The following is a 21,865-nucleotide window of genomic DNA, read 5'->3' on the forward strand; positions in this document are numbered from 1 at the left end:
GCTCAATCGGTTATTTGACTGCGGGCAATAACAGTTTTTTGCAGAAATGTAAATTTTTACAAAAATATTTTCTGAAATGTTGATCAAAGAAAGCTTTATCACTTTTGCTTGATTTTAAAATCATCTAAAAGTTTGGAGACGAAAGCTTTAATTGCAATTAGTATCATAATAAATAGATATATTTTGTATTGCATTTTATAAAAGCTAAATGGGTTTTCGTTACAATGCCGCCTCTAAATAACTAAAGTTCGCATTCCCATTTTCATTTGCGCTGCCACAAATCAACAGGTAAGAAATACAATTGACGTAGACACGAGGAGAGCATCATGAGAAAAGTGGCATTTAAAATGGAAATTCATGAAAATTAATGAAAAAACGTAGAAGATGAGAATCTAATATTGAAGCCTCAAAAAGGGATTATCAATTTGAATTTCGCTTTTCACGGGCAGTTCACTCTCGTTAATTAAAATGTTCCATTCGTCCGAAAGCTTGATAATCGTTCTTTGATTAAATTAAAATCATATTAAAAATGAAAATATATCCACGTTCTAATACCAACCTTTTTATTCATAAACCAAAAGCAAAAATGAAAAAGCGCGTTTCAATATAGTTGAAAAACCACTTAACGCACTTGCGCGACTGCGACGAGTTGCAGCCTTCAGAAGTGCAGAATCTCAAGGAAACAATCGGTTAACAATTCGAGGAACAGAGTCGATACGCGATAAAGCTGCCTGCGCGAAAAAGCTAGAAAGTGAAAGAGTGAAAGAGAGAGAGAGAGAGAGAGAGAGAGAGAGAGAGACATCGAAAAAGCACTCCGGAAAATGAGTCCACGCGCGGCGGCGGTGTGGAGCAGCAGGCGTAAAGCTCGAAAGACAGAAAGAGAGGGAGCAGCGAGTCGGGGGTGGGAGCATTACCGAGCGCGCGTGCAGCTTTGTGCGAGTTGAACACTTGTCTGGCTGTTTGAGCCGCTCTCAACGCCGCCGACAACAATCGCCTCTCGGACCCCTGAGTGCCGCTACAAGAGTAGGGGTTGCAAGGGGTGGCAGAGGGAAACACGGAGACCACCGGCGACATTTGCATCGTGTGTCCGGGGGAGGCTTCCGGAAAATATGTCGTAACCGAGTTTTTACGTTCTGCACCCCTATCGTAAATTGCTGTGGTTACAGGCTGAGTTAAGACCCAAGCGCACGCTGCATTTCCCTTTCAAATCCGATCGAGTGTTAATAATCGACGCGCTTGCTCAAGATTTACGTTTACGGCTATCTGTTTACACTTTCGTGAGTTATTAGCTTGGCAGTATTTTCAAGTTCTTCTCAATGTATTATCTGATGCTAGCGGACAAAATTGAATTTATATCTCGGAAGTAAAATATTTAATTTAAACAAGTAGCACATAAGAATGATTATCGGCAAATTGAGCTGGCATTGACATAATATATTTAATTTAAACCTATGATCTTTCATAACCATGGAAAATATTAATATCGCCACTTACACTGGCGACACGGCTATTTTACATTCGAATGCAATAACGGCTTCTTGTAAGGTGCAGAAATATCTAGATAAAACTTTACTATGGTTTAAAAAATAGAGAATAATAATAAAGAAAACAAAGTTAATTCAGGTAACCTACAAAGAGACTTGTCCTCCAATGCATAGAATCAACAAATTATTTCCTCAAGGAGACAAAGCTAAATACCTAGAGATGTATCCAAATTGGCATATAGTTAGATTGACTTAATTTACAGTTAACAAAATTTTACCATCTGTATACTAAGCAGAAAATCCAAATTATCAATCAATAATAAAGTGCTCATATAAAAATGTATAACCGAATCATTAATGACATATGGAATTCAACTCTAGGGTACAGCCCTAAAATCATACATTTTTATCATTAAAAGATTCCAGAAGAAAACTTTACAAACGCGCCGTGGTTCGTTACAAATGAAATATTCAGGAAGGACGTTAACTTATCAACTATAAAGGAAGAAATTCAAATCGACTTGCGAATAATATAATGCATACAACTTAAAGAGTATCAAGATTCAAGAAATACAAAGCACCATTTAATCAAATTTAAAGTCAATTTTGTAGAATAAAAGTTCACTTTATCTTTAGTTTTTTGTATGGATCATTGGAGAATTACCTTCACGTACTATAGATTTAAAATCGCAATATTTTACTTACCATTATCAGATTGTAAATATAGTTGGAAATGTGCAACTAATTACCGAACATTGGCGAATCATAGAAAAAAATCAAATCGTATAGTGAATAAGTTCATTTATTAAGCAATGAAGATGGATATTAACTGACTATCGTAAGGAGAAGATCGAGCGCCTTTTGTTTGAGTATTAGAAAGTTTCTTTGGTAGTTTCGCCGCGCTTCGAAAAGAAGCACTGCTCGCTTTAGCCTCAGCTCCACTGAGTTTTAAAGGAAATAGAGAAAACTTGCAAACTAAAACAAGCTTAAACATTTACAAAGTATTTAAGTTGCTCCCCATGTGTCTGTACGGGGCTTACGAGCCTTCGCCTCTCTTCGCACGTCAAATAATTTCATCATCCCGAAGAAGGAATAACGTCTCTCCCGTTAATCGTGAGGATTAAGACACTAACAAACTTTTTTTTATATCCTCCCATTCTGTAAAATAAAGCAAATGACTGTTAGAAAATTCTCTTCAAGTCGTTTCTTTCGTCGAAGAAAACATTTTATATGGAGAATGTTATACATGCAAAATAAGAAATGTGGAGCACGCTGAAAAATATATGGAGACCGTGTGTTTCAATGCGTTACATTTTCTTTTTCATCTTTGCCTCCTTTTGATGTGGTGGAGAGAAAGCGAGTGAGCTTTGATAAAAATATGGTTCAAACATCCTTTTTACCTTTACAAACGGAAACTGAAGTCGGACTTGCTTAGAACTCTTCAATTCCAAATGGTATTTCGGTTTACAACAGAATATAATGAAGGGAAAATATTTACGATGCGCGGTAAGTGAGTTAGTTAAAAAGTTCTTCATCAAGAGATTAACGCGAAGTCAAATGAAATTTGATTTTATTATTTCTTTCGCACGAGATAGACAGTTCATAAATTTAAAGTAGCTAATGTACTGGCCGTGGAAATTCAGGTTCGCAACCAAAAGCAATAAAGTCTGCTCTTTACCGGTCGGAATTTTCAAAAGTTTATCGACTATGCTCCCTGCCCTGGTACACCATGCACCAACTTTTCTTTCATAATGCATGATCAATCCAATTTCGCGAGTACATCCGCCGTCTCGACTGCCTATTGCAATTTCACGTAAATAAGTTTTGGAAACTTTAAGAAACCTGCAGTGTAATTCCGGTAGTAAACAATAGTTCTCGCCCGGATGGTCTGAAACTAGATATGTTACACTTATTTTACACAACAATCGATTCGACTTTTGTCTCGTGACGCAACATGTTAATACTACCTCTGATAACGTCAACAAATTACAAATTGCATAAATTAGTGCACATTATATTGAATGAACTCGATAAACATCACATTCAAGTAACGTCATTATACAATTCTACAAATTACAAGCACGTGCTCGAAAACTCGAAATCCTCCAGTATTAATTCTCTTTCATGAAACTTGCTCGTCAATTTTACCTCGTTTTGGCATGCATGCGTATCCTACCACAAAGTCGAAAATCCATCCATTTAGCTCGTAAAAAAAGAAGAGGCACTTAAAAAACCAGCTCTCGTCGCAAAGTAGGTAAAAGCTTCGCAGTATAGCTTTTCGTTTAAATGAAAAGAAGAGCGGGAAGAAACAACAAACTTTTATTTATTTATTTTTTTCATTCCATTTTGTTTTCTTTTTTGACAGCGTGAAAAACATCGAGCGAGATAAACAAAATTGCCGTTTCACCGGGGATCGAAAATAATTTCGGTTAGCCAAGCGCATGGCGTGCTTTGTGCACGGCGATACGCAATCACGGATCGTGAGCGCGCGACGCGTTCGCAAGCTCCCGCGAGACGTGAAAAAACTGGCGGACGCTGCGAATGCGCTAAACGGTGATTACGCGCCAGAGGCAAATTTTGCAGAGCCTGTATGTATTGTATACGTGGCACACCGAGAGCGAGATATATTGAACGATTGACAAACAGCCGCGAAGGAGTAGGTTTTCGTCTTTGCAAACTGCTGACAATATTTCGTTGGATATATCGTTGACAGTCAATTTATTTCGAAACTCTTAGCGTTCCACGTTCTTATAGAAGGGATGAAGACCTTCTGCTTTTTCCTCCGACTACAGCCTCCCTCACGGCCCACAACATATTTCATTTCCGTGTATACATTTCCTTATCGAATATCCCATCAGAGCTTACCTTTTGAGAGGTATGTTGCTTGATGCAAGATCGGAGTACTTTTTACCCTTTTCAACTTCCTCCCTGCGAATATAAGAGATATACAAGTGGTCAGAAAGAAATTTGCTTGTTTTCTAGTTGCTTGAACATTTCGTTGAAGAACCCAAAAGTGTGATGTTCTACTGAAATATTACGCATTCCGATATCGCTAACAATGTATTATAGTTTCGATAATTTGGTAAACGATTGTCTTTCGCAAGCTATTCACGAAAATGTACTGCGATAATTTCACGTTAGTCAAAATAAAAATTGAAGAACGGCATAAGGTGAGTAAAAAGCAAAAAAAAATGGAATTGAATGATTTGCCGCGGAACGTAGAAGATATTCAAATTCAAAGCTCGCTTGCTGGCACAGTGAGTATAAAATGCGGAGTCTCAAGCGGGCACTTGAACGCGAGATATCTGAAAAGCTGCCCGTGGAGAGTAGCGCGCACGAGGAACTCTTACGACGACGGCGTCGTGATGTTGTCGCAATATCCCAGTGAAGACCTTTTTTGCATGATGGCGTTTCAACAATAACGAATAACTGTGGCGACCTAGCTAAGTGGTTAGCAAAGTGCTTTATTCGATAAGAAGTTAAGAGTGAGAGGTGTGTTCGCGAGTGCGCGACGAGTTTAGTTGGAAACAAAAGACAGCGGCTAATATTGAGAGGTGAAACTTTACGACTCTCGCCGCGAGACTAAAGTTAATGGATCCAAATGGTTTGGCTATCACGGAACTCGTTGCCCCGTTTCCTTTTTCCGTCTTTTTTGTCCGTTTGTCATTTTCTCTCGCCACACTACGTATCCTTGCGCTCTCGCGCTTGATGTGATGCAATTATTGCCTTGCGTATATCGGAGAACGATAAACCTGAGAGGCAAGTTTGATCGCTCGTCAACAGAACTACGGATTTCTGATACTTCTCCAATAATACTTCTCTCCCTCTCTCTACCACTTTAGCCGAGGTATCAAGAAGCTCAGCGCCTAGCCAGAAAATAAATATTTTCTCATTGGTGAAGAAGCTGCGGATTTTTCTATTTGGCGTGCAAGCTCCCGATAATTACTCGAACGTCATCGAGAGCCAGATCCCCGGCAAATCGAGTTCTCGCCGGGCTATGCTTCCGACCTCCAAATGAAAAGCTTTAGCCAGACTATAGCGCGCAGCTTGAAATTTCCCTGTCTCCCGCGCGCGAGCTCTTTAAGCTTCAGTTTGCACCTACTCTATGCGAGTAGTCTTCTCGCTCGCTAGTCAGGCTACAAATTCTGCGCCCCAACTACTTAAACGCTAATTCCTTTTCCATTGCTCATAAGCGCCGAGATTCCCTTGCAGAGTCTAGCTCGCAAAAGCGCCTAAGCTTAATTTTCCACAGGCACATCGTCGCCAATTGCCGGCTATTATTTTGTTGCCGTATGCATCCAGAGACCGGCTTCCGTGCGCTTGTGCCCATGTGCTACTATGCGGCAAATTGACGGCTCGACGATACTCTGCACAGTCACGACGCGCGTCATGTGTTGATTGCTACTTTGCGCGACTGATACGTGCGTTCGTTTGGCTTCGTGCTTTGCTCATATTTCATGATAGATAAATGATTAGTTTTTTCTATGATCATGCTTTCTGCCAAACGGTTTACACAATCAAATTTAAACTCAAATAGATTGTCTCAGATAATCGGAATAATCTTTCTACTTAGGATCCTTCTAAGCCGAATTTATTTGGAAAATTTGCTTTATCGACGTATTGGTTATATTTCATGTCACTATTTTCCAGACTGAGGAGTACTAGACTGAGTAGTATTTCAGCAAATGTGTACACTTAATTCTCCTTAATGTATGCATTTGTTTTTAGAATGGTGATATGAAACGAATCTCTTCAGCAAAAACTTTTACGACACTGGAGATTTAAATCTGGCAAATAAATGTATGTATCACAATTATAATAATAAAAGTATAACATATTCAAAATGTTCTCGGAAAAGAGATTCAAATTTGGAACATATTTCAAAAGATTCCAAATACTCACGACTATTATTAATTATTTCGATTACTTATTCAGAATTTTAACAAAATCCCTTCTTCGCCGACAAAAGTAATGTCAAATTTTTGCACCATTTTTGAACCTGTCTGAAACTCGATGCCATACCAATTTTTTAAAAGATTCCACGATATCGCACCCACGTCGAGGGTACATTTACTTAATAGTATTGAAAAGGTATGTAAAAGCTTGAATTATAAAATATGTAATATGCTATCGTTGTAGGTTGATAGTGGCGCACTATCGATTTATGCTAAAACCAATGAAATTATTGGCATCCTATAATTAATTCAAATTGTAGCCGTCGTGACGAAAGTGATTGCCGTGCTACAAACTATAGACACTTCATTAAAAATATTCTTCATAGGATATAAAATAATGCAAAAGTAAATTATGAACTTAAAAATATTTTTGAATATTTGTCGAATCTAAACACATATAATCGATATTCTTATCATGTTTTTTTACTTATAGATACTAATATTTAAGTATTTAGATATAATAAGGCAAATTTTTGTATCGCCCATTAACGCAATTGTTTTCACAGTAACTTAAATGATTTAATGCAATATGAAGACAATTGAAAAATGATGCAGAAAATAAGTAGATATATTAATCATCATTTATTCTGAGCACCGAAAATGAACCGTTACATAGTCATTTTGTCTGGTACACATTTGACGAAAAAAAAAACTAATTATCAGTATGAAAAGGATTTGATGAAAATAAAAGGGTCTAGGTTGTCCTTGTCACACAGAAAGTATCAATCATTTCGGCGAAAGCTTACCTTTCCGGAAGCCCGGGAATTGCAGAGCAGAACTCCAGCCGCGTGAATTCGGTATTCTTTGTCCAGTTGTTGATGCTGGGCTTGTATTTTCCTACGGAAACAAACACAGTTGCGTATTCGTAAGTCAATTAAAAAGAAAGCTCGGTATCAAAGAAGAGGATATTCGAAGCTTTTGTTTGACTATCTTTGTCAATAAAAACTAATGAAACGCACCGACTACTTTTCACGTTTAAGCGAGTTAAAAATTGAAATCAGCCTATTTATTACAAGCCACCCTAGCATTTATTCAATACATTTCACGAAAAGGCGGTTAGCAAGTAATTCGCAATTTTGTCGATCGAAAAATGATCGACCGATAAAAAGCTTCGTTACAAGATTCAATCTGCTGTTGAAAATTGCGACGTGGCACGCGCTAAAAATGAAAAACGCAAACTTTGCCCATTAACGCGGAAGAGGCGGTGGCGGCGGCGGCGGAGGTGGTGGATGATAAGGAGGATCGATGTTGGCAAAGTTTGTATCTCGCGTAGCATGAGAGGAGCTCATACTGCGTGGGAAGCCTTTCAAACGATCGACTCACGATATGGCATGCAGCAACTCCTGACGCTGCTTTTCCTTGACTTTGACGCTACCACCCTCGGCCAGGGCAGCTTGTAGCTCGCGCTGCAGTACCGCCAGCTTGCGTCGTTCCGCTTCCAATAGTAGAGAGGTTACCTGCCGACAGAATCACACAGGTGTGTTAGCTTACCGACCGATGGATGCTCCTTTAAATGTATATGTATTTGCGAACACTTGGATATCCTATTATTTTCAATTGCAACGCATGTCTTGAATAATTATCTCGAGATTTCAAACCTTTAAACACAAATATGTAAAATTCGTAAGCTTCGAATCAATGAATATAATAGAATATTATAACTAGAAAGAATTTTGAATGCTTTTACAATCGTAGAAAAGCCTGAATTTTTTCGTGATGAGCCATATATAGGGCTTTCATTTTTAAATCATATCATACATGTTTTTCGAAAAATGCACTATCCTTATAAAATAATGTACTCCAATACCGCTGTGTATATGTATATTGAATTGTATTATTTAATATTCTGTGAACTACATTTAGCGTTCATGAGTACATACAACCAAATGGATGCGTATAGTATTAAGAAATACACGTTGCATTATAAAAAATATATCAAAAGAACCTGTGTAAAATTCTTACCACTATATTAGTTATAATAAATATATATACAATCTCATAATACATGTCGTATTCCAAAAGTATGGTACAGTTTTAGTGTTTTATAGTAGACATTAATATGTTCATTGTCACATTACTCGTTTATATAAAAACATTTTTTTAACAAAAAATAATTGTGAAAGATAAATGCTTTATAATTTTAAAATAAAACAAGCTATGCAAGTTGAAAAAATATCATGTCAAATAATTATTTTAGCGCGATCATTTTGTATTTTCCATTAAATCGTGTTAAATTGAATGAATATATGATTCTCCATAATATAAAATAATAACCAGTAGAATCCTTGAAGTATAAATGTCCAATATATTTAATATATATAGCTTTATCACATAAATTGCAGAGAAGTAATGTATGTAACGGTTTTTCATATTGTCAAATGTTATTTATCCAGAAATCTTTCATGAATGAAAAATTAAGATAAAAGCAATGGTTTCAAATAAAAACTTTCTTCGCGCCAAATGTTGCGCCGCCGATAAGGTAGTATGAGCTGCTTTATACAGTTTATAGTGAAAGCGTGACGAGCGCTTACTGCTTTAGCTAGAGTCGAATATATGGAAAACTTTCAACAGGATTAATTACCAAGCTAGCTGCAGTGAACATCCCGTAAATTATTAATAAATAATTTTTTTTACATTCACAATATTGATTGTTTTAACTTTACATTAATTTCAGCAGAAGAAATTCACAACTGAGATTGTCTTTCGGAATAATAACAATACCCAAGCACTAAAAATAATTAATAGAAATAACGTTTTAATGACGTTGAAATGGTATATTAATAATAAAGTTTGTAAAGTTGAGGCCTACGGACGATAATCATTTTGAAACAATATTGTACAAAGAACCATTGAAACTGGCAACCGGCACTTAAATTCAACAGTCACCGTGTAAACAAAATGTATTTCATTGTTCAACCGCGGAAAGTAATGCGCAAGTTTCAATAATAAATTCAAACTGCAAACTCGTGAGTCATCGTAGACAGGAAATTAAACACGAAGTCGACGTGTTGATCGAAAGTGGCACGGTATACACCTAGAGTATAATACAGGTGTAATCAAAGCTTCTCCTGTCCATCTCAATTCAACAATGCGCATCGATGTACAATAATCACGTCCAAGCAAAAGGGCTATACACGACTTTCTATTGCGAGAGCCTCTAATTAGCCACGAAGAGTTCTTCTAGCGGATCTCTATATATTTTCGCGATATTTTATGACTGATTATTGCACAGCGCAAAAGTGAGTGAGAGAGAGAGCGCGTGTTTATTGTGCATATCTATATCTTTGCGATCCGTTACGCTGCTCGCTCTCAACCTGCAGATTTAGTATACATATATGTGTATATATACTATATAGGTATAAGCGAAAAAAGAGTAGGAGAGCCAATTACGCTGCATTACACCCCGAGTTTCGGGATTTATTAGTGGATCTTATGTATGAGCTTAGATGGTGCTGCATCCACGCCTGGCCGCTGCACTCTTACGAAAAAGGAAGTACTATATACATTGGCCTGTTTTCGCTGTTTACGACTACATTCGCTGTAAATCCTAGTGTAAATTGAGTCTGCCTTCATGAAATTTGTTGATGCTTAAAAAAATAACAACATTTAATATGGCCATCGTTACATTCAGAATGGAAAAAAATTCAACATTTTATGAAAAAATACATTACATGTGAATCGTTAAAGGCATAGTTTTCAAATGAATTGATAGACTTATAAAGTAGTAGTTGCAATAAATAAATAATTGATAGCGACTTATAGTAAGTAAAGCCAACACGCGTACTGCCGGAAAGTATTGCTTGATGCCTATTCTCAAATTACATACGTCTTGCAGTATAGACTGTCCGTGGATATTTTTATTGAAAAAAATGCTCGATTTGAAAAATGTGGAATCACTTTAAATATCTACAGGACCAAAAATCGAATAATAATTTTCAACGCTTGATTTTTATCTTATTAATATGAAATTAACAATTTTATTTCTAACGGGGAATTGAATAAACATTTCTAGTGAGTTTCTAAGAAAGTGGTTACGGGCATTCGCAATCTAGAGAAAAGAAAGAAAATCTGATCTAATCGATCGCCTCTTAATGCTAAGTAATTGAACGCTTTCAGCTACATTTCACGCTACAACTGAGTAAAATGCTACTCGTTCATCTACATCCGATGAAAGTTCTGCAGCCGTTAATTTGGTTGCTTTTGGATGCCTCTACTGGGTAATAGACGTACGCGTAGAGCATATCGCGTTACTTGAACTTATGAAGGATGAAGATATTAAAATAAAATTACGGCAAAATTATTTTCCGTATTGTATCAATCGTTTTTTACATATTTTTCTAATGAATATATCGCATTACAAATTCCATTAGAGATGTTGATATTACGCCGATGATTTCATATCAATTCACCGTAGAAAAAATTATCATGGCTCTTAATTCAGCAATTGAAAACAATGCATCGAAGCATAAAGCCAAACAATCATCGTAAATCTTTCCAATCACATCTCCGTAATGGCCACTCTAAAATCGAATCCGATCGAGCGTAAAAACAATAGCCGTTGGCCGAAATACGCTTTCTCCGATGGCACGGCGAACGAAAGGAAGAATAGGAAACAACGAAATTCGAAACGAATAGTTCGTTCTGTAAAAGCTTCGCGAGGACTATGGCTTTCATCGTGTTTTCGCTTCAACTCTTTACGCCAGGAATGCGAAAAGGAAAGCCTATAAAAGTATTATGAGCGGAGCTTGATTACGCGCTTCTTTACGGTCCTCACACACCCGCGCAAGAGCCAATTACTCGGCAGATCGACATTTTTCAAGGAACCTATTTATCTTATTTTTACTTGTATCTTTAAAAAAATTAACGGAATTATCCGAGCCCATATGGTGCAATCGATAGAGATATCTTAATGTAGCATCGATCTATTAAGAGATCCGAAAAAATCAATGAAAGAAGAAGAGCAAAAGAGGAAGCTTTCCACTCCTTCGTGTTTAAACTAATCGAATTTGTTATCACGAAACATGTCTCTCCCAGGCAGAAAAATAACCGGCGATGGCTTGTCCCACGATTAATATGTAAAAAGAACGTCTGCTAACGAAAAAAAAAAACAAAAAAAAACGAAGAAGCATCGTTTGCCCAAGCCGACAAGCGCACACAGGCCAAACACACATGGAGCGTCAGCTAATGTAAATACGCGGCATAATTTCCGCGCATAGGGGGGGGGGTGTAGCAACAGCGCTAGGGTGGCTTGTCATTTGCTGGCCGACCTATCTAGAGGCGCGATCAAATTGCGCGAGTCATGTGCGCCACACCAACCGCCTGCACCCAGTCGTTTGTATGTGCATACTCTGCACGTTGCTGCTACCGCTGCTGCCACGACTTTTTACGTTATTACATTGATGAGCTTATGAGAAAGTCCATTGTTTGAGTTTGATTATTTTTCTAGCTATACGGAGTTTTTTTTCTTTCCTTTCCAAACAAATTGATGATTGGTTTGGCTTAAGCTAAAAGCACTCAGTAAAATTATAAATATAGTACCGACATGGTTTTTCATTTATTCATTTCGATTAAAAATATAAATTGCTCTAATGATGTTGAACAATTAAGTAAAAGGTTCCGATAATAATCTCTGAGGAAATATAAAAATTGAACTATTATTAATCAAATGGAACTTTTTTTGTTGAAAGTATAAGTATAATTGTTATTTAGGATATTTTAATGAAAAACGTTGAACATTTTTATACCAAAATAGATATAGTGCACGAAAAAGCTTTCAAATTGATGTCACCCTTTTCAAATTTTCAGTTAGACGTTGACTCACAATGTTACTTACAATCAAACACGTCATCGCATGAAACTTGGAAAAAAAACCACGCAGGAGATTTTCCACGCGGGTATTCATCAGTATCGATGGTTAAAGTACAATTCGGACGCTTGCGTGCAAGGTACGCTATTTGGGCGTATCCTAGACGCAAGTTGTATCAATAACGCGTGACAGCACTTCGCGGCCACGGCCCCTTTTTTTCGTGTCATGCTCGGTAACAGATTGCATAGGGTGAATTAATCATGGGCTTTCTTTCGTTTCTTTTTTTTCAAAGATGTTTTTGTCTGTTCTACCTGCCGCTATTACCGTCCTTCATAATTATAACTTGTCATCTGAGTAAATAGTTGACAGCAGATAAAATACTTTTATTTTTAAGTTGTTGCTCATTACGTGTATTTTGTATAACATAATTCATAAAGCTGGACCGATAGCTGTTCATTCTATATTCGTTAAAGTCTGTATTTTTTAACATACGTATAGCTGAATTGCCCTATTGTATTCATTTATTCTATTTACAATGAATGCGTTTATGACAAGTACAAATTATTGCTCTTATCAATCATGAGTTTGCTTGCCTAAGTAAGTATTGCAATTAATTTTTCCATTGTGCAATTTGGAAAAAGTTCATTGTTATGCCAACTTCTAGTCGAAGTAAGATGTAAAATTAATTATCCTTCGAGGAAGTAATTGCATAATGAGAGTGAAAAACACTTTCATGATGACATTTTCTTTATTAGCCTTCAAATAAAACATAATTGAACGATAAATTTAGCTTTGAAATCCAACCGTCATTATCTCACAGCGTTGAAAAGCTTCGAAAGGTCTAATCGAATGGTAATCGCTCTGCGCTTTCTCGTCATGAAATCGTATTGAAGAGCGTGTATTCGTTGAAATCTTTGAAACAAGAATCAATCCCATGAGAGAAGAAAGCCTGGAAATTCCTCGCAAAAACCTTCGACGAAACATTCTAAAGCCATTAAATCGACATAATACTGGTAGTAGCGGCGATACTTTTTCGTTCGGGATAAGTGAGTGTAAACGAGGATAACTCCGATGACGAGATATATATCAAAAGGACCCATTCTTTCTACAGCATTACTTTCGTTAAGCTTATTCCCGTGCCTGTTCTTGTTTGAATATACTTTGAACGAGTGAGCCTCATTTACAATCATTTTCAGTTTGACAAGAGAACAAGTTATTGTGTAAAAATCTACTAAAAAGCGTGATGTAATTTAACCACGTTGCATTATAAAAAATTTAAGCATTTAAAGCAATATATTGTTGATATAACAATATTATTACGTTTTGAAAGTGTAAATTCATAAAAATATGAAAGAAGATGCTATTCACTTGACAGTCCAAGCATAAATTTCTCTATGCATACTTAACAAGTGCGGAGATACTCGCGTGTGCCGATTACACAATAGGAAAACAATCTAGAATAAGAGACCTAGCGACAGAACCACTCGACGGTGTCTTTTCAATGCGAAAGTGAACTACACGTCTAACAAGCTGCAGTCAGGTGTAATGTAAAACACCTTGTATAAAATGCGCCTCAACGGCGATACAAGAAAAGTAAAAGAAGCTACACGAAAAGGCTAATCAGTGCAGCGGATTAGTTATCCGTGGTTAAGAGACGGCGCATGTGTCGGCTCGTGTTCAGAAGACAATTTGTATTTTACGCTTTCTCTTCCTCTCGGCAAAAAATGTCTAATGGAGCGTTTAATAGCCGCGTTCTTATGTTTGGTGGTATGAAGAAAAGGGAGCACACTTACTGGCGACAAGTGCACGTAACGCGTATTACGTATGTGTACTTGCCGCTCTTGTTTTCTTTGTTGATTAGTGAGAAAAACGAGAAGCTTAATTGCGAACAAACTTAAATGTGTCAAATTTGATTTTCCACCAGCAAATTTATGCTGAATAATTTCATTAGTTTATTTTGCTTGTACTTGGTTACGTAATCATGTAAAAGTGTACAAAATATTCGTAAAAATTTTTGAACAGATTAAAAATATAGTCACAGATATTCCGGTCGGTACATTTTACGTACGCGATTTTTATTCTCAATAGTAATTCTCGTATTATTGTACAGTAATTTCGGCTCTCTTCAGTTACGTGAAATATTAGACAATTTTTTCCAAAACAATTTTTTTGCACTATTTATAACCGTAAACGTCTGCTGAAGTATATTATTTACATTGTGAAGGATATGATTATAGTAAGCAAACTATAATATTTTTAGAACTTAAATTAAATTAAAATAAAATTTTTACAGTGTTTTTAAAAATTGTTGATGATTTTTCAACACAGGATATTGTACAATAAAAATTTGAAACTTCATTGATAACACTTTTAAATCATGGGTATATAACCGCATATTTATTTACCAATAAATAATATGATCGACTATATCTAATATCAAATCATTAAAATATTTAATACTTTTTCAATTTCACCAATAAATGTGTTGATCTATATTCGTGCATTAAAATGAATGCAAAAAAGACAAAAAAGATGAGCGCGCTAGACATCACTAGTCATAACAAAATACAGGATATTCATTATTTATGAAGAATAACTTGGAGATGTTACAGTGTATTAATTTCAATAGCTGCGAAGCATTTTAATTAATGAATGAGTTAGAGTACCGGCGCCACGCCAGTTTCTGGGTCGCCTTTTCTTTTTCTTGCCTGCGCGCGGTTGATGTCCTTAGGGCGCCACAGTTGTCGCGTTACTTATATAGTACTCTTCTTTCATCTCTCTCTTTCTTACTCCGTTTCTCTCTCGGAATATCTTGCGGAGTCCGGTTTTATGGTATATAATACGAGAAGCGTTTCGTAAAGTGAGTTCCAGAAAAAAAGAACAAAACAAAAAATGAAGCGACTGAAAGAGAGAAAGAGGAAGGATAATAGAAGAGCGGAAGTGATGATGAAATGACTGGAGCGGATGGGCTCGAGTATACTTTCTCGATGTTTCCTGCACTATTATTTTTCTTCCACGGTATGAAAATGAAAATAGGCTACTCTAATGAGTAGTTTTAATGTATGTTAACTTTCTTCGTAATCAAAACGAATCACTGCATCTTTGCACTGTATTTACAGTTTTAGATATTAATCAATATAACTCAATTCCCTGTTGACAACCTCGCTCTCTTGACATAAGCCGCAATTAGCTGTTCGTAATGTTGCTTTGCCAATTGCTAAATGAAAATATTTTTCGTAGTTTCATGCAAAATGTTATAACTTAATTCGAGGAGAAAGTGATATCCAAACACACTCGATACGCTCGATGCCATTTTCTTCTAGAATTACAGAGCTTACGATTGACTAGGCCAAGTGTTTTACGGTAGAAATCGAATGAACAGACCGCAGCCGAAGACAGAGGATGCACGCTCGATTGGCTACATACTTGCAGCGAATTTTTTACAACACCCTCTTCATAAGAATAATATTTTCGATAATGTCGTTTATCAACTTCACTGTTTTACGATAGTTATAATTTTAACGCTTATTCGCCTAATTATAAACATGTATTTTTTATGCCTTGATTGCTTAGTTAAATCGGGTTTCGAGTGAAAAATTGATGAGCTAATTTAAATCTTACCTCAAGCTGTACGCCAAAAAGATCTCTTGATTTCCCAGGTCTTGGCGTATTCAAATCTTGCATTTCCTTTCCTCGCTCTACAAGACCCATCTCCAATCTTAATTGTCTGTAAAAAACGATTACATATCCAATTAATCTTTCGTATTTAAATTAACAAGTTTTTATTTTCACCTGGCATAGAATACATTTTCATGTGAATTATTCGTTCCCGCGCGGGAGATGTTTGGATTTGAACTTTTTTCGCTTTTAATGCAAACATTGCAAACGGCTACCTCTAAAACTACTTTTTTCAACAAAAATTCCCAATCAAACAAAAAATACATAACGCGGAAAAGCTCTTCTCAGTGGCTCAGAAAAGAAACAAGAAAAGATTGAAGAAATGCGATCTAAGCAGAACTCTGTGTCTCATTAATGACGCGACTACTGCCAAGTTTCGTGTTTAATTGGGGACAGCAGTCAAGCTCTTTTCGTCCAATTAGGTAAGATGAACGCTCATAAAACTTTTTGTCAAATTAAGCATAAAAACTTAACAATGACAATCGTTGTGCGTTTTATAAATTTTGTTTTAACCTTCAATATAGCTCTTTTTTACTAAACTCAGTCAAAAATACTTATACTGCACATATTGAAAGAAATATCAATCAAATCACGTACATTCTCATAGACGATCAGAAAAATTTGCCAAATTTCACGTGCACACGGGAGCATACCAAGGCAACCGTCTTATTAATTGCATATTTACACTTGTGATTTCGTCAAGATTTAGGACAAAATTTGTTTTGCTGGTGGCAATTAGAACTTGCGCTTATAATTGAAGGCAAGAAATTGATGTGGCAAAGAAAAAGAAGGAGGAGAAAAAACATGAATGAGCCGTCTGTTCTTTTTTCTACCAATACAGTTAATTACGCGAGCATAACATACCGGCGAGTCTCTCAATCTTGGAAGATGATTCTTTTTCGCTATCTATCGCGTGAGCGCCCTGAACAATGGCTCGCAGGGTGCACCATTATGCAGCCTAGTCCGTGAATATACCGTTATCGTGAGCCAACTCAAGAAGCGAGCAAACGAGAGAAAGAGAGAAAGAGAGATAGAGAAAGAGAGAGAGAAAACGAGAGAAAAGAGAGATTACGCCTGCTAATTATTTATAATTAATCGCTGCCCGCTACTGGCTGCCGTTCAAACTCGCTCGCTGCTATCGCCGACTCGTCTATTAGATTGACGGATCGCGTGCTAACTGAACATGTGATCGATTTTCGCACTTGCCTACATGTCACGATACTTGCAAACATTTTTCGTTCGCGAGTGAACATTCAAATATTTTCACATGATTGTTATTTGCCAAATGATTGACTGGATTTAAATAATTTAATGTTCTCTTTAATGATCTTTAATTATTTATTTCAAGTTTATCTTTATGATTTGTTATAAGGTAATTTTATTAATTTTTTTTCAAATTAATCATATAACTTAGCTGAAAGTGTTGATTTTTTAGGTCGAAACATGTATAACAATGAAAAATTTGAGTAGTGATTCACTTAGCTACAATTTATCGTTAAAAAATGTTGGTTGAAGTTATTATTCCTCTATTACAAAAAGTATTTATTAATCTTTCGCACTTCGGTATGATTGAAACCGTGTTATCAACATGCGGGAAGAAAGCAAGAATTATTGAACAGAGTGAGAGAGAAAGAGAGAGAGAGAGAGAGAGAGAGACGGAGGGAGAGAGAGAGAGAGAGAGAGAAGGAAAGGAATGAAAGAGTAAAACTAAAAAGAAAAAAAGGTAAGAAATGGCTGGCTATACGGCAGATATGATCAACTTATGCTCCCCTAAACAATCGCGTTCACACAGACGACGTTAAAGGTTCAATTCCGCTGCGCACCAGAGATTCTATCGTTCGATCGGCAATAAAGTACCTGCGTCAAAGATAACGGGTTCGCGGATTTTCATTGTACAATGCTACATTGTACTCGTGCGATTCCGTAATACAGAAACTGCAGGCAGAAGGTTACAGGTAGAATGGAAGTGGAAAGAGCGCGAGAATGAGAGAGAAGCTGCGAATAAAAAAATGATTACATGAAAAGTCCAGTGTTTCTAATTTAATGACAAGATAAAGTACACATGATTCTTTTTATAGAAAGTGATTTTTATATCTTCAATAGGAAGGGACGCAATGTGAATCGGTGGTAAATGTCAATCATCAATTTCCGTTGCAGTTATCCCACGAACACAATGAAAAGAACAAAAGACCGGTGAACGCGTCCTTGATGCGCGACACGGAACGCCGGCTTTTTGGCGAGTGTGTGTCCCAAGGCCAAGCGAGACTTATATTGTCAGCATACGAGCGTTCGTCAATTTCGTAAGTCAAGGCTTTATATGGTGCGTATGTACTTCAAAATGATATTACGAGAGCTCTCCAATTATCATCATGACTCGAAGTAGTCGCGTATCAAGTCTTTTGTACGAGAGTGAGAGTTGTTGAAGGAGGTGAGGCCTGATTGCGACGCGAGTCAATCAACGTCGGAGATATAGCAATTTAGGCATTGACAACACTCGACGGGTATTAATTTATGTACGATATGATCGTGTTCTAGCGCATGAGCACGCATTTATACTTTTATCCCGTCATGATTTCATTGGTCTGATTCGAATTGTTATTTAATATTCACGGTAAAAATGTTTGCTATACGACTGTTCACATTGATTGCTGAATTGTTGTAACAGGTAGCTATCGTTATGTTTAATAGAAAAGCCAACTGCTCCTAATAAATTATTAAAAGAGCAAACAGAAAGAATATCATTAATGATTGTTGTATGGATTGTCCGACTTAAAAACCACAAGTATAAAAAAGTGAAAGATATCCAAGCACGATACAAACAATAGCACAGTAACAATACAACCGAAGATACAGCATCTGAAGCTTGCACCGCAAAAGTCAATTCCTTCCTGACCGGATTCCAATCTAGATCGATTGCCGCGTTCGATTTGCTTGCGCGGAGTACATCACCTGACCACACGCCCACGAAACTGTCGATCTCTTTCTCTCTGTAGCAATTTGCCAAGCTGGAATCCCAGTAGAAGAGAGCCGGGGCATCCTAAGTACAAAGACTTCCTACGGGAGAGAGAGAGAGAGAGAGAGAGAGAGAGAGCGGCTGGCTGGCGTGCGCTTTTATAACGATTCTTATCGCACCGTCAGATTTCCCGTTAAGCACCGCTCGCAGAGAACACACGTTACATATCTACCAATCCGCGAATGCATTATACGCTATAGAGCGCGCACACGCCTAGCTACGGGAGTTTGCGCGCTTTTTATCCAAAAGCTCTCGTGTAGTAGCGTTTTTTGAGCTCCAAGCTGCACCATGGAGGCGTGTCATTATTCGAATCTTAGCTCGGGATCCTTGCTGGAATATCGCGCCGCAGTTTCACGATCGTAATTTTGCGGTTACTGTTGGACGCCGTCGTTTCATAGTTTGCATACCTGGCGTCTGCAGTTCCTCCTCGGCATGCAAATAGACCCGGGATATCCACGAATCGGCGAAATCAAAAATATCTTGGATGATCCATTGGCTCGACAATGGCAAAACGCGAATAATTTTGTCGACAGCAAACGCACTGCTTTTATTGGTGTCGAGAGCGCGATCGAATAACTCGATAACGGGCTAAGCCTAGTCGCTCTAACGAACCGTAATTGCAGCGCCTCCCAACCAACACACGCACACGCTGGCGCAGACACTTTTCTCTGCCCGTTAGCGCGGTGCGCGCGCCACGCGACTAGTGGGTGTTTTCAACGCATCTACGTAAAAATAAAAAAGTTCCCGGAAGAAAAAGCAAAGTCCGCGGGAGCGCCTGAAATGTTTTATTTGTTCATTTCTCTCTCGAAATTTCATTGACTGGGACGGCAGTTTTGAAATTATGGGTTCGATAGGATGCATCGGTAAGATAGATTTCCTTCGACCTAACAGCGTTCGCATCGAGACAGCCGGCTATGTCTTCATTGATTTCATGAATAGAATGATATGGTCTAAGAATATTGAACTGGGAATTGGCATGCTTCGTATGCAATTTACCGTCGTAACGAGTTTGCCCCGACAATGATGCAGCTATTCGCCGCAACAATTTGATGTAATAACTCAATTGGCCGAACGTGGTACTGATAACAGTCGAGAGTACACAGGAAAATAAGAGAAGCGTCAGGGGTGCGGACGTCATTGCTCTATTTACAAGTCATCCCGGAGAGAAAAACACAGTAGAAACATATGAAGCGCAGACACAAAGGTTAGCTCGCATCTTATGCCGCGAACGTGCGAGCGTTTACGCAATAGCTGTACGGTACAGCAACATATTTTTTCGCCTCTGCTTGGCTTGCAGAGTTTGTTTAATCGATACTTATTCGGCAGCACTTGACAACGGCCCGCTCGTACTTGTTTATAATGACATTTACAGTTTCCATTTTGAGCCGTTATTGCAAAGATACGTAGTATTGCTGGCTACACAAACTCGAAAGCTTCCTGAAAGCTAAAATCCTCGGGAAGAAACTTGGAGGATAGAAGATATACGTTTGAGGGGATTTACAATCTTGGACAGGCGGGCGGTGGGCGAACAACGGGCTCGTAACGCGCCGAGGAAAAACCACGTATTTCGCCGGAGAAGAATTCATTGCCGACCAATGTTGCACGACGCGAGCGTCGCCAAGGGAAAAAAGTGGGATAGCCAGCTGATCGCGATGCGCGCTGGGAGGAGAGGATGGGAGCCGGCGGCGTGCCTTGATTTCCGCGTTTGCAGACAGTTAACCGCCTGTAAATGCGCACTCGCGCGGGAAGCGACTCGCAATCTCGAAGAAAAGCGCGCGAAATGTGGGTCGAGTCGAAGCTCGCGCGACGAGGATTACGCGTGGCAGCGTGTCGTTAGAAAGCGTCGCGCCTGCGACATTTCGCAGCAGCTTATTTATTCGGTGCGATGAAAAGTCCCACGCGCACGGCCGCGAGACGCGATCGGATTTTTCGCTATACACATAGACGTCTCGTTGAAGAAACTGATTAAGGCGTGTGACGGAAGCTGAACGCTACATTGAACTCTGATTATTCTCTGGGAGAAAACGATAGTTGAATATTAAGCGTGTAGAAAGAGAATAACGTTTAAGTAGCGTGATGATGATTTTCTGAAAATTGACACTTACATTACACGAGATAATACTATAATGATTTCAAATTAAGGAACGGATATTTGAATGGTTTGAAAGTATGCTCGTTACGAAGTCAAGCGCTGGCAAATTAACTGGTCAAACAGCAGCGAATCGTCAGAAGTACCGCAGTGTAAATTTCCCAAACCCTATTTACTCGTGGAGAGCGACACGGCAAAAAGGAAAACACCTTGGTTTTGCTCGGTGCTCGCTCTACTCCCTGACGCAACAGTCGCATTCGCGACACATTTGGCTCTGTGTGTAACTGAGCAATTTTCTCGCTTGCGCTGCCAGCAATTTTACGCGCCAATTCGTGCGTGTGACTTTGTTGTCTTGACTGACCGATTTTCTGCTAGTTACTCTATGTACATTTCATTCTTTTTTACAGAAGTTATATTTCATTTAGTTCATTAAAAGCTGTTGAAGAATTTACAGATTGCGGAAACTATTTCAACTAATTGTACACTTTTGGAAAGCAAATCGTAAAAAGCATGATTTGTACAATTCGTAATTTCAGTGACATTTATTAGAGAAATGATAGATATTTTTTATGATATCCGTAAGTGCAACGGTGAGTTGAATTTTCATATTTCCTGCGATAAACCACTATCGTTTTATACGTTTTATCTTGAATAAACAAGCATCGCCGCACATCAAAATGCTTAGAAACACTAATAATTGAGTCTGAATAGTTGGCTACTGTAATCGTGTGTTTCATTTCGATATTTTATTTACGTCCATTTACTTCATACACTTAGTGTTACCGATAGGATAAAGAAGTTTGCGATTTACCGACAGGCTAATATAAGTTTTGATTTTTC

At 37.9% G+C, this 21,865-nt stretch overlaps 1 protein-coding gene across 1 annotated transcript in view; it reads right to left on the minus strand.

Annotated features, from left to right (window-relative positions):
- Window positions 1-7,137: 7,137 nt before the first annotated feature.
- The window catches only part of LOC131671575 (uncharacterized), a 50,195-nt gene continuing 35,467 nt past the window's right edge, over window positions 7,138-21,865 (minus strand). Inside the window, exons 2-4 of the mRNA XM_058948083.1 lie at window positions 15,867-15,972; window positions 7,763-7,896; window positions 7,138-7,276 (exon numbers count right to left, since the gene is read on the minus strand). Coding sequence (XP_058804066.1) covers window positions 7,162-7,276; window positions 7,763-7,896; window positions 15,867-15,956 — 339 coding nt within the window. The 5' untranslated portion in view covers window positions 15,957-15,972 and the 3' untranslated portion in view covers window positions 7,138-7,161. The remainder of the gene's footprint in view (window positions 7,277-7,762; window positions 7,897-15,866; window positions 15,973-21,865) is intronic.

This window comes from Phymastichus coffea, unplaced genomic scaffold, assembly GCF_024137745.1.
Source record: "Phymastichus coffea isolate CEN01 unplaced genomic scaffold, Cenicafe_Pcof_1.1 PCOF00129, whole genome shotgun sequence".
NCBI classification, from domain to species: domain Eukaryota; kingdom Metazoa; phylum Arthropoda; class Insecta; order Hymenoptera; family Eulophidae; genus Phymastichus; species Phymastichus coffea.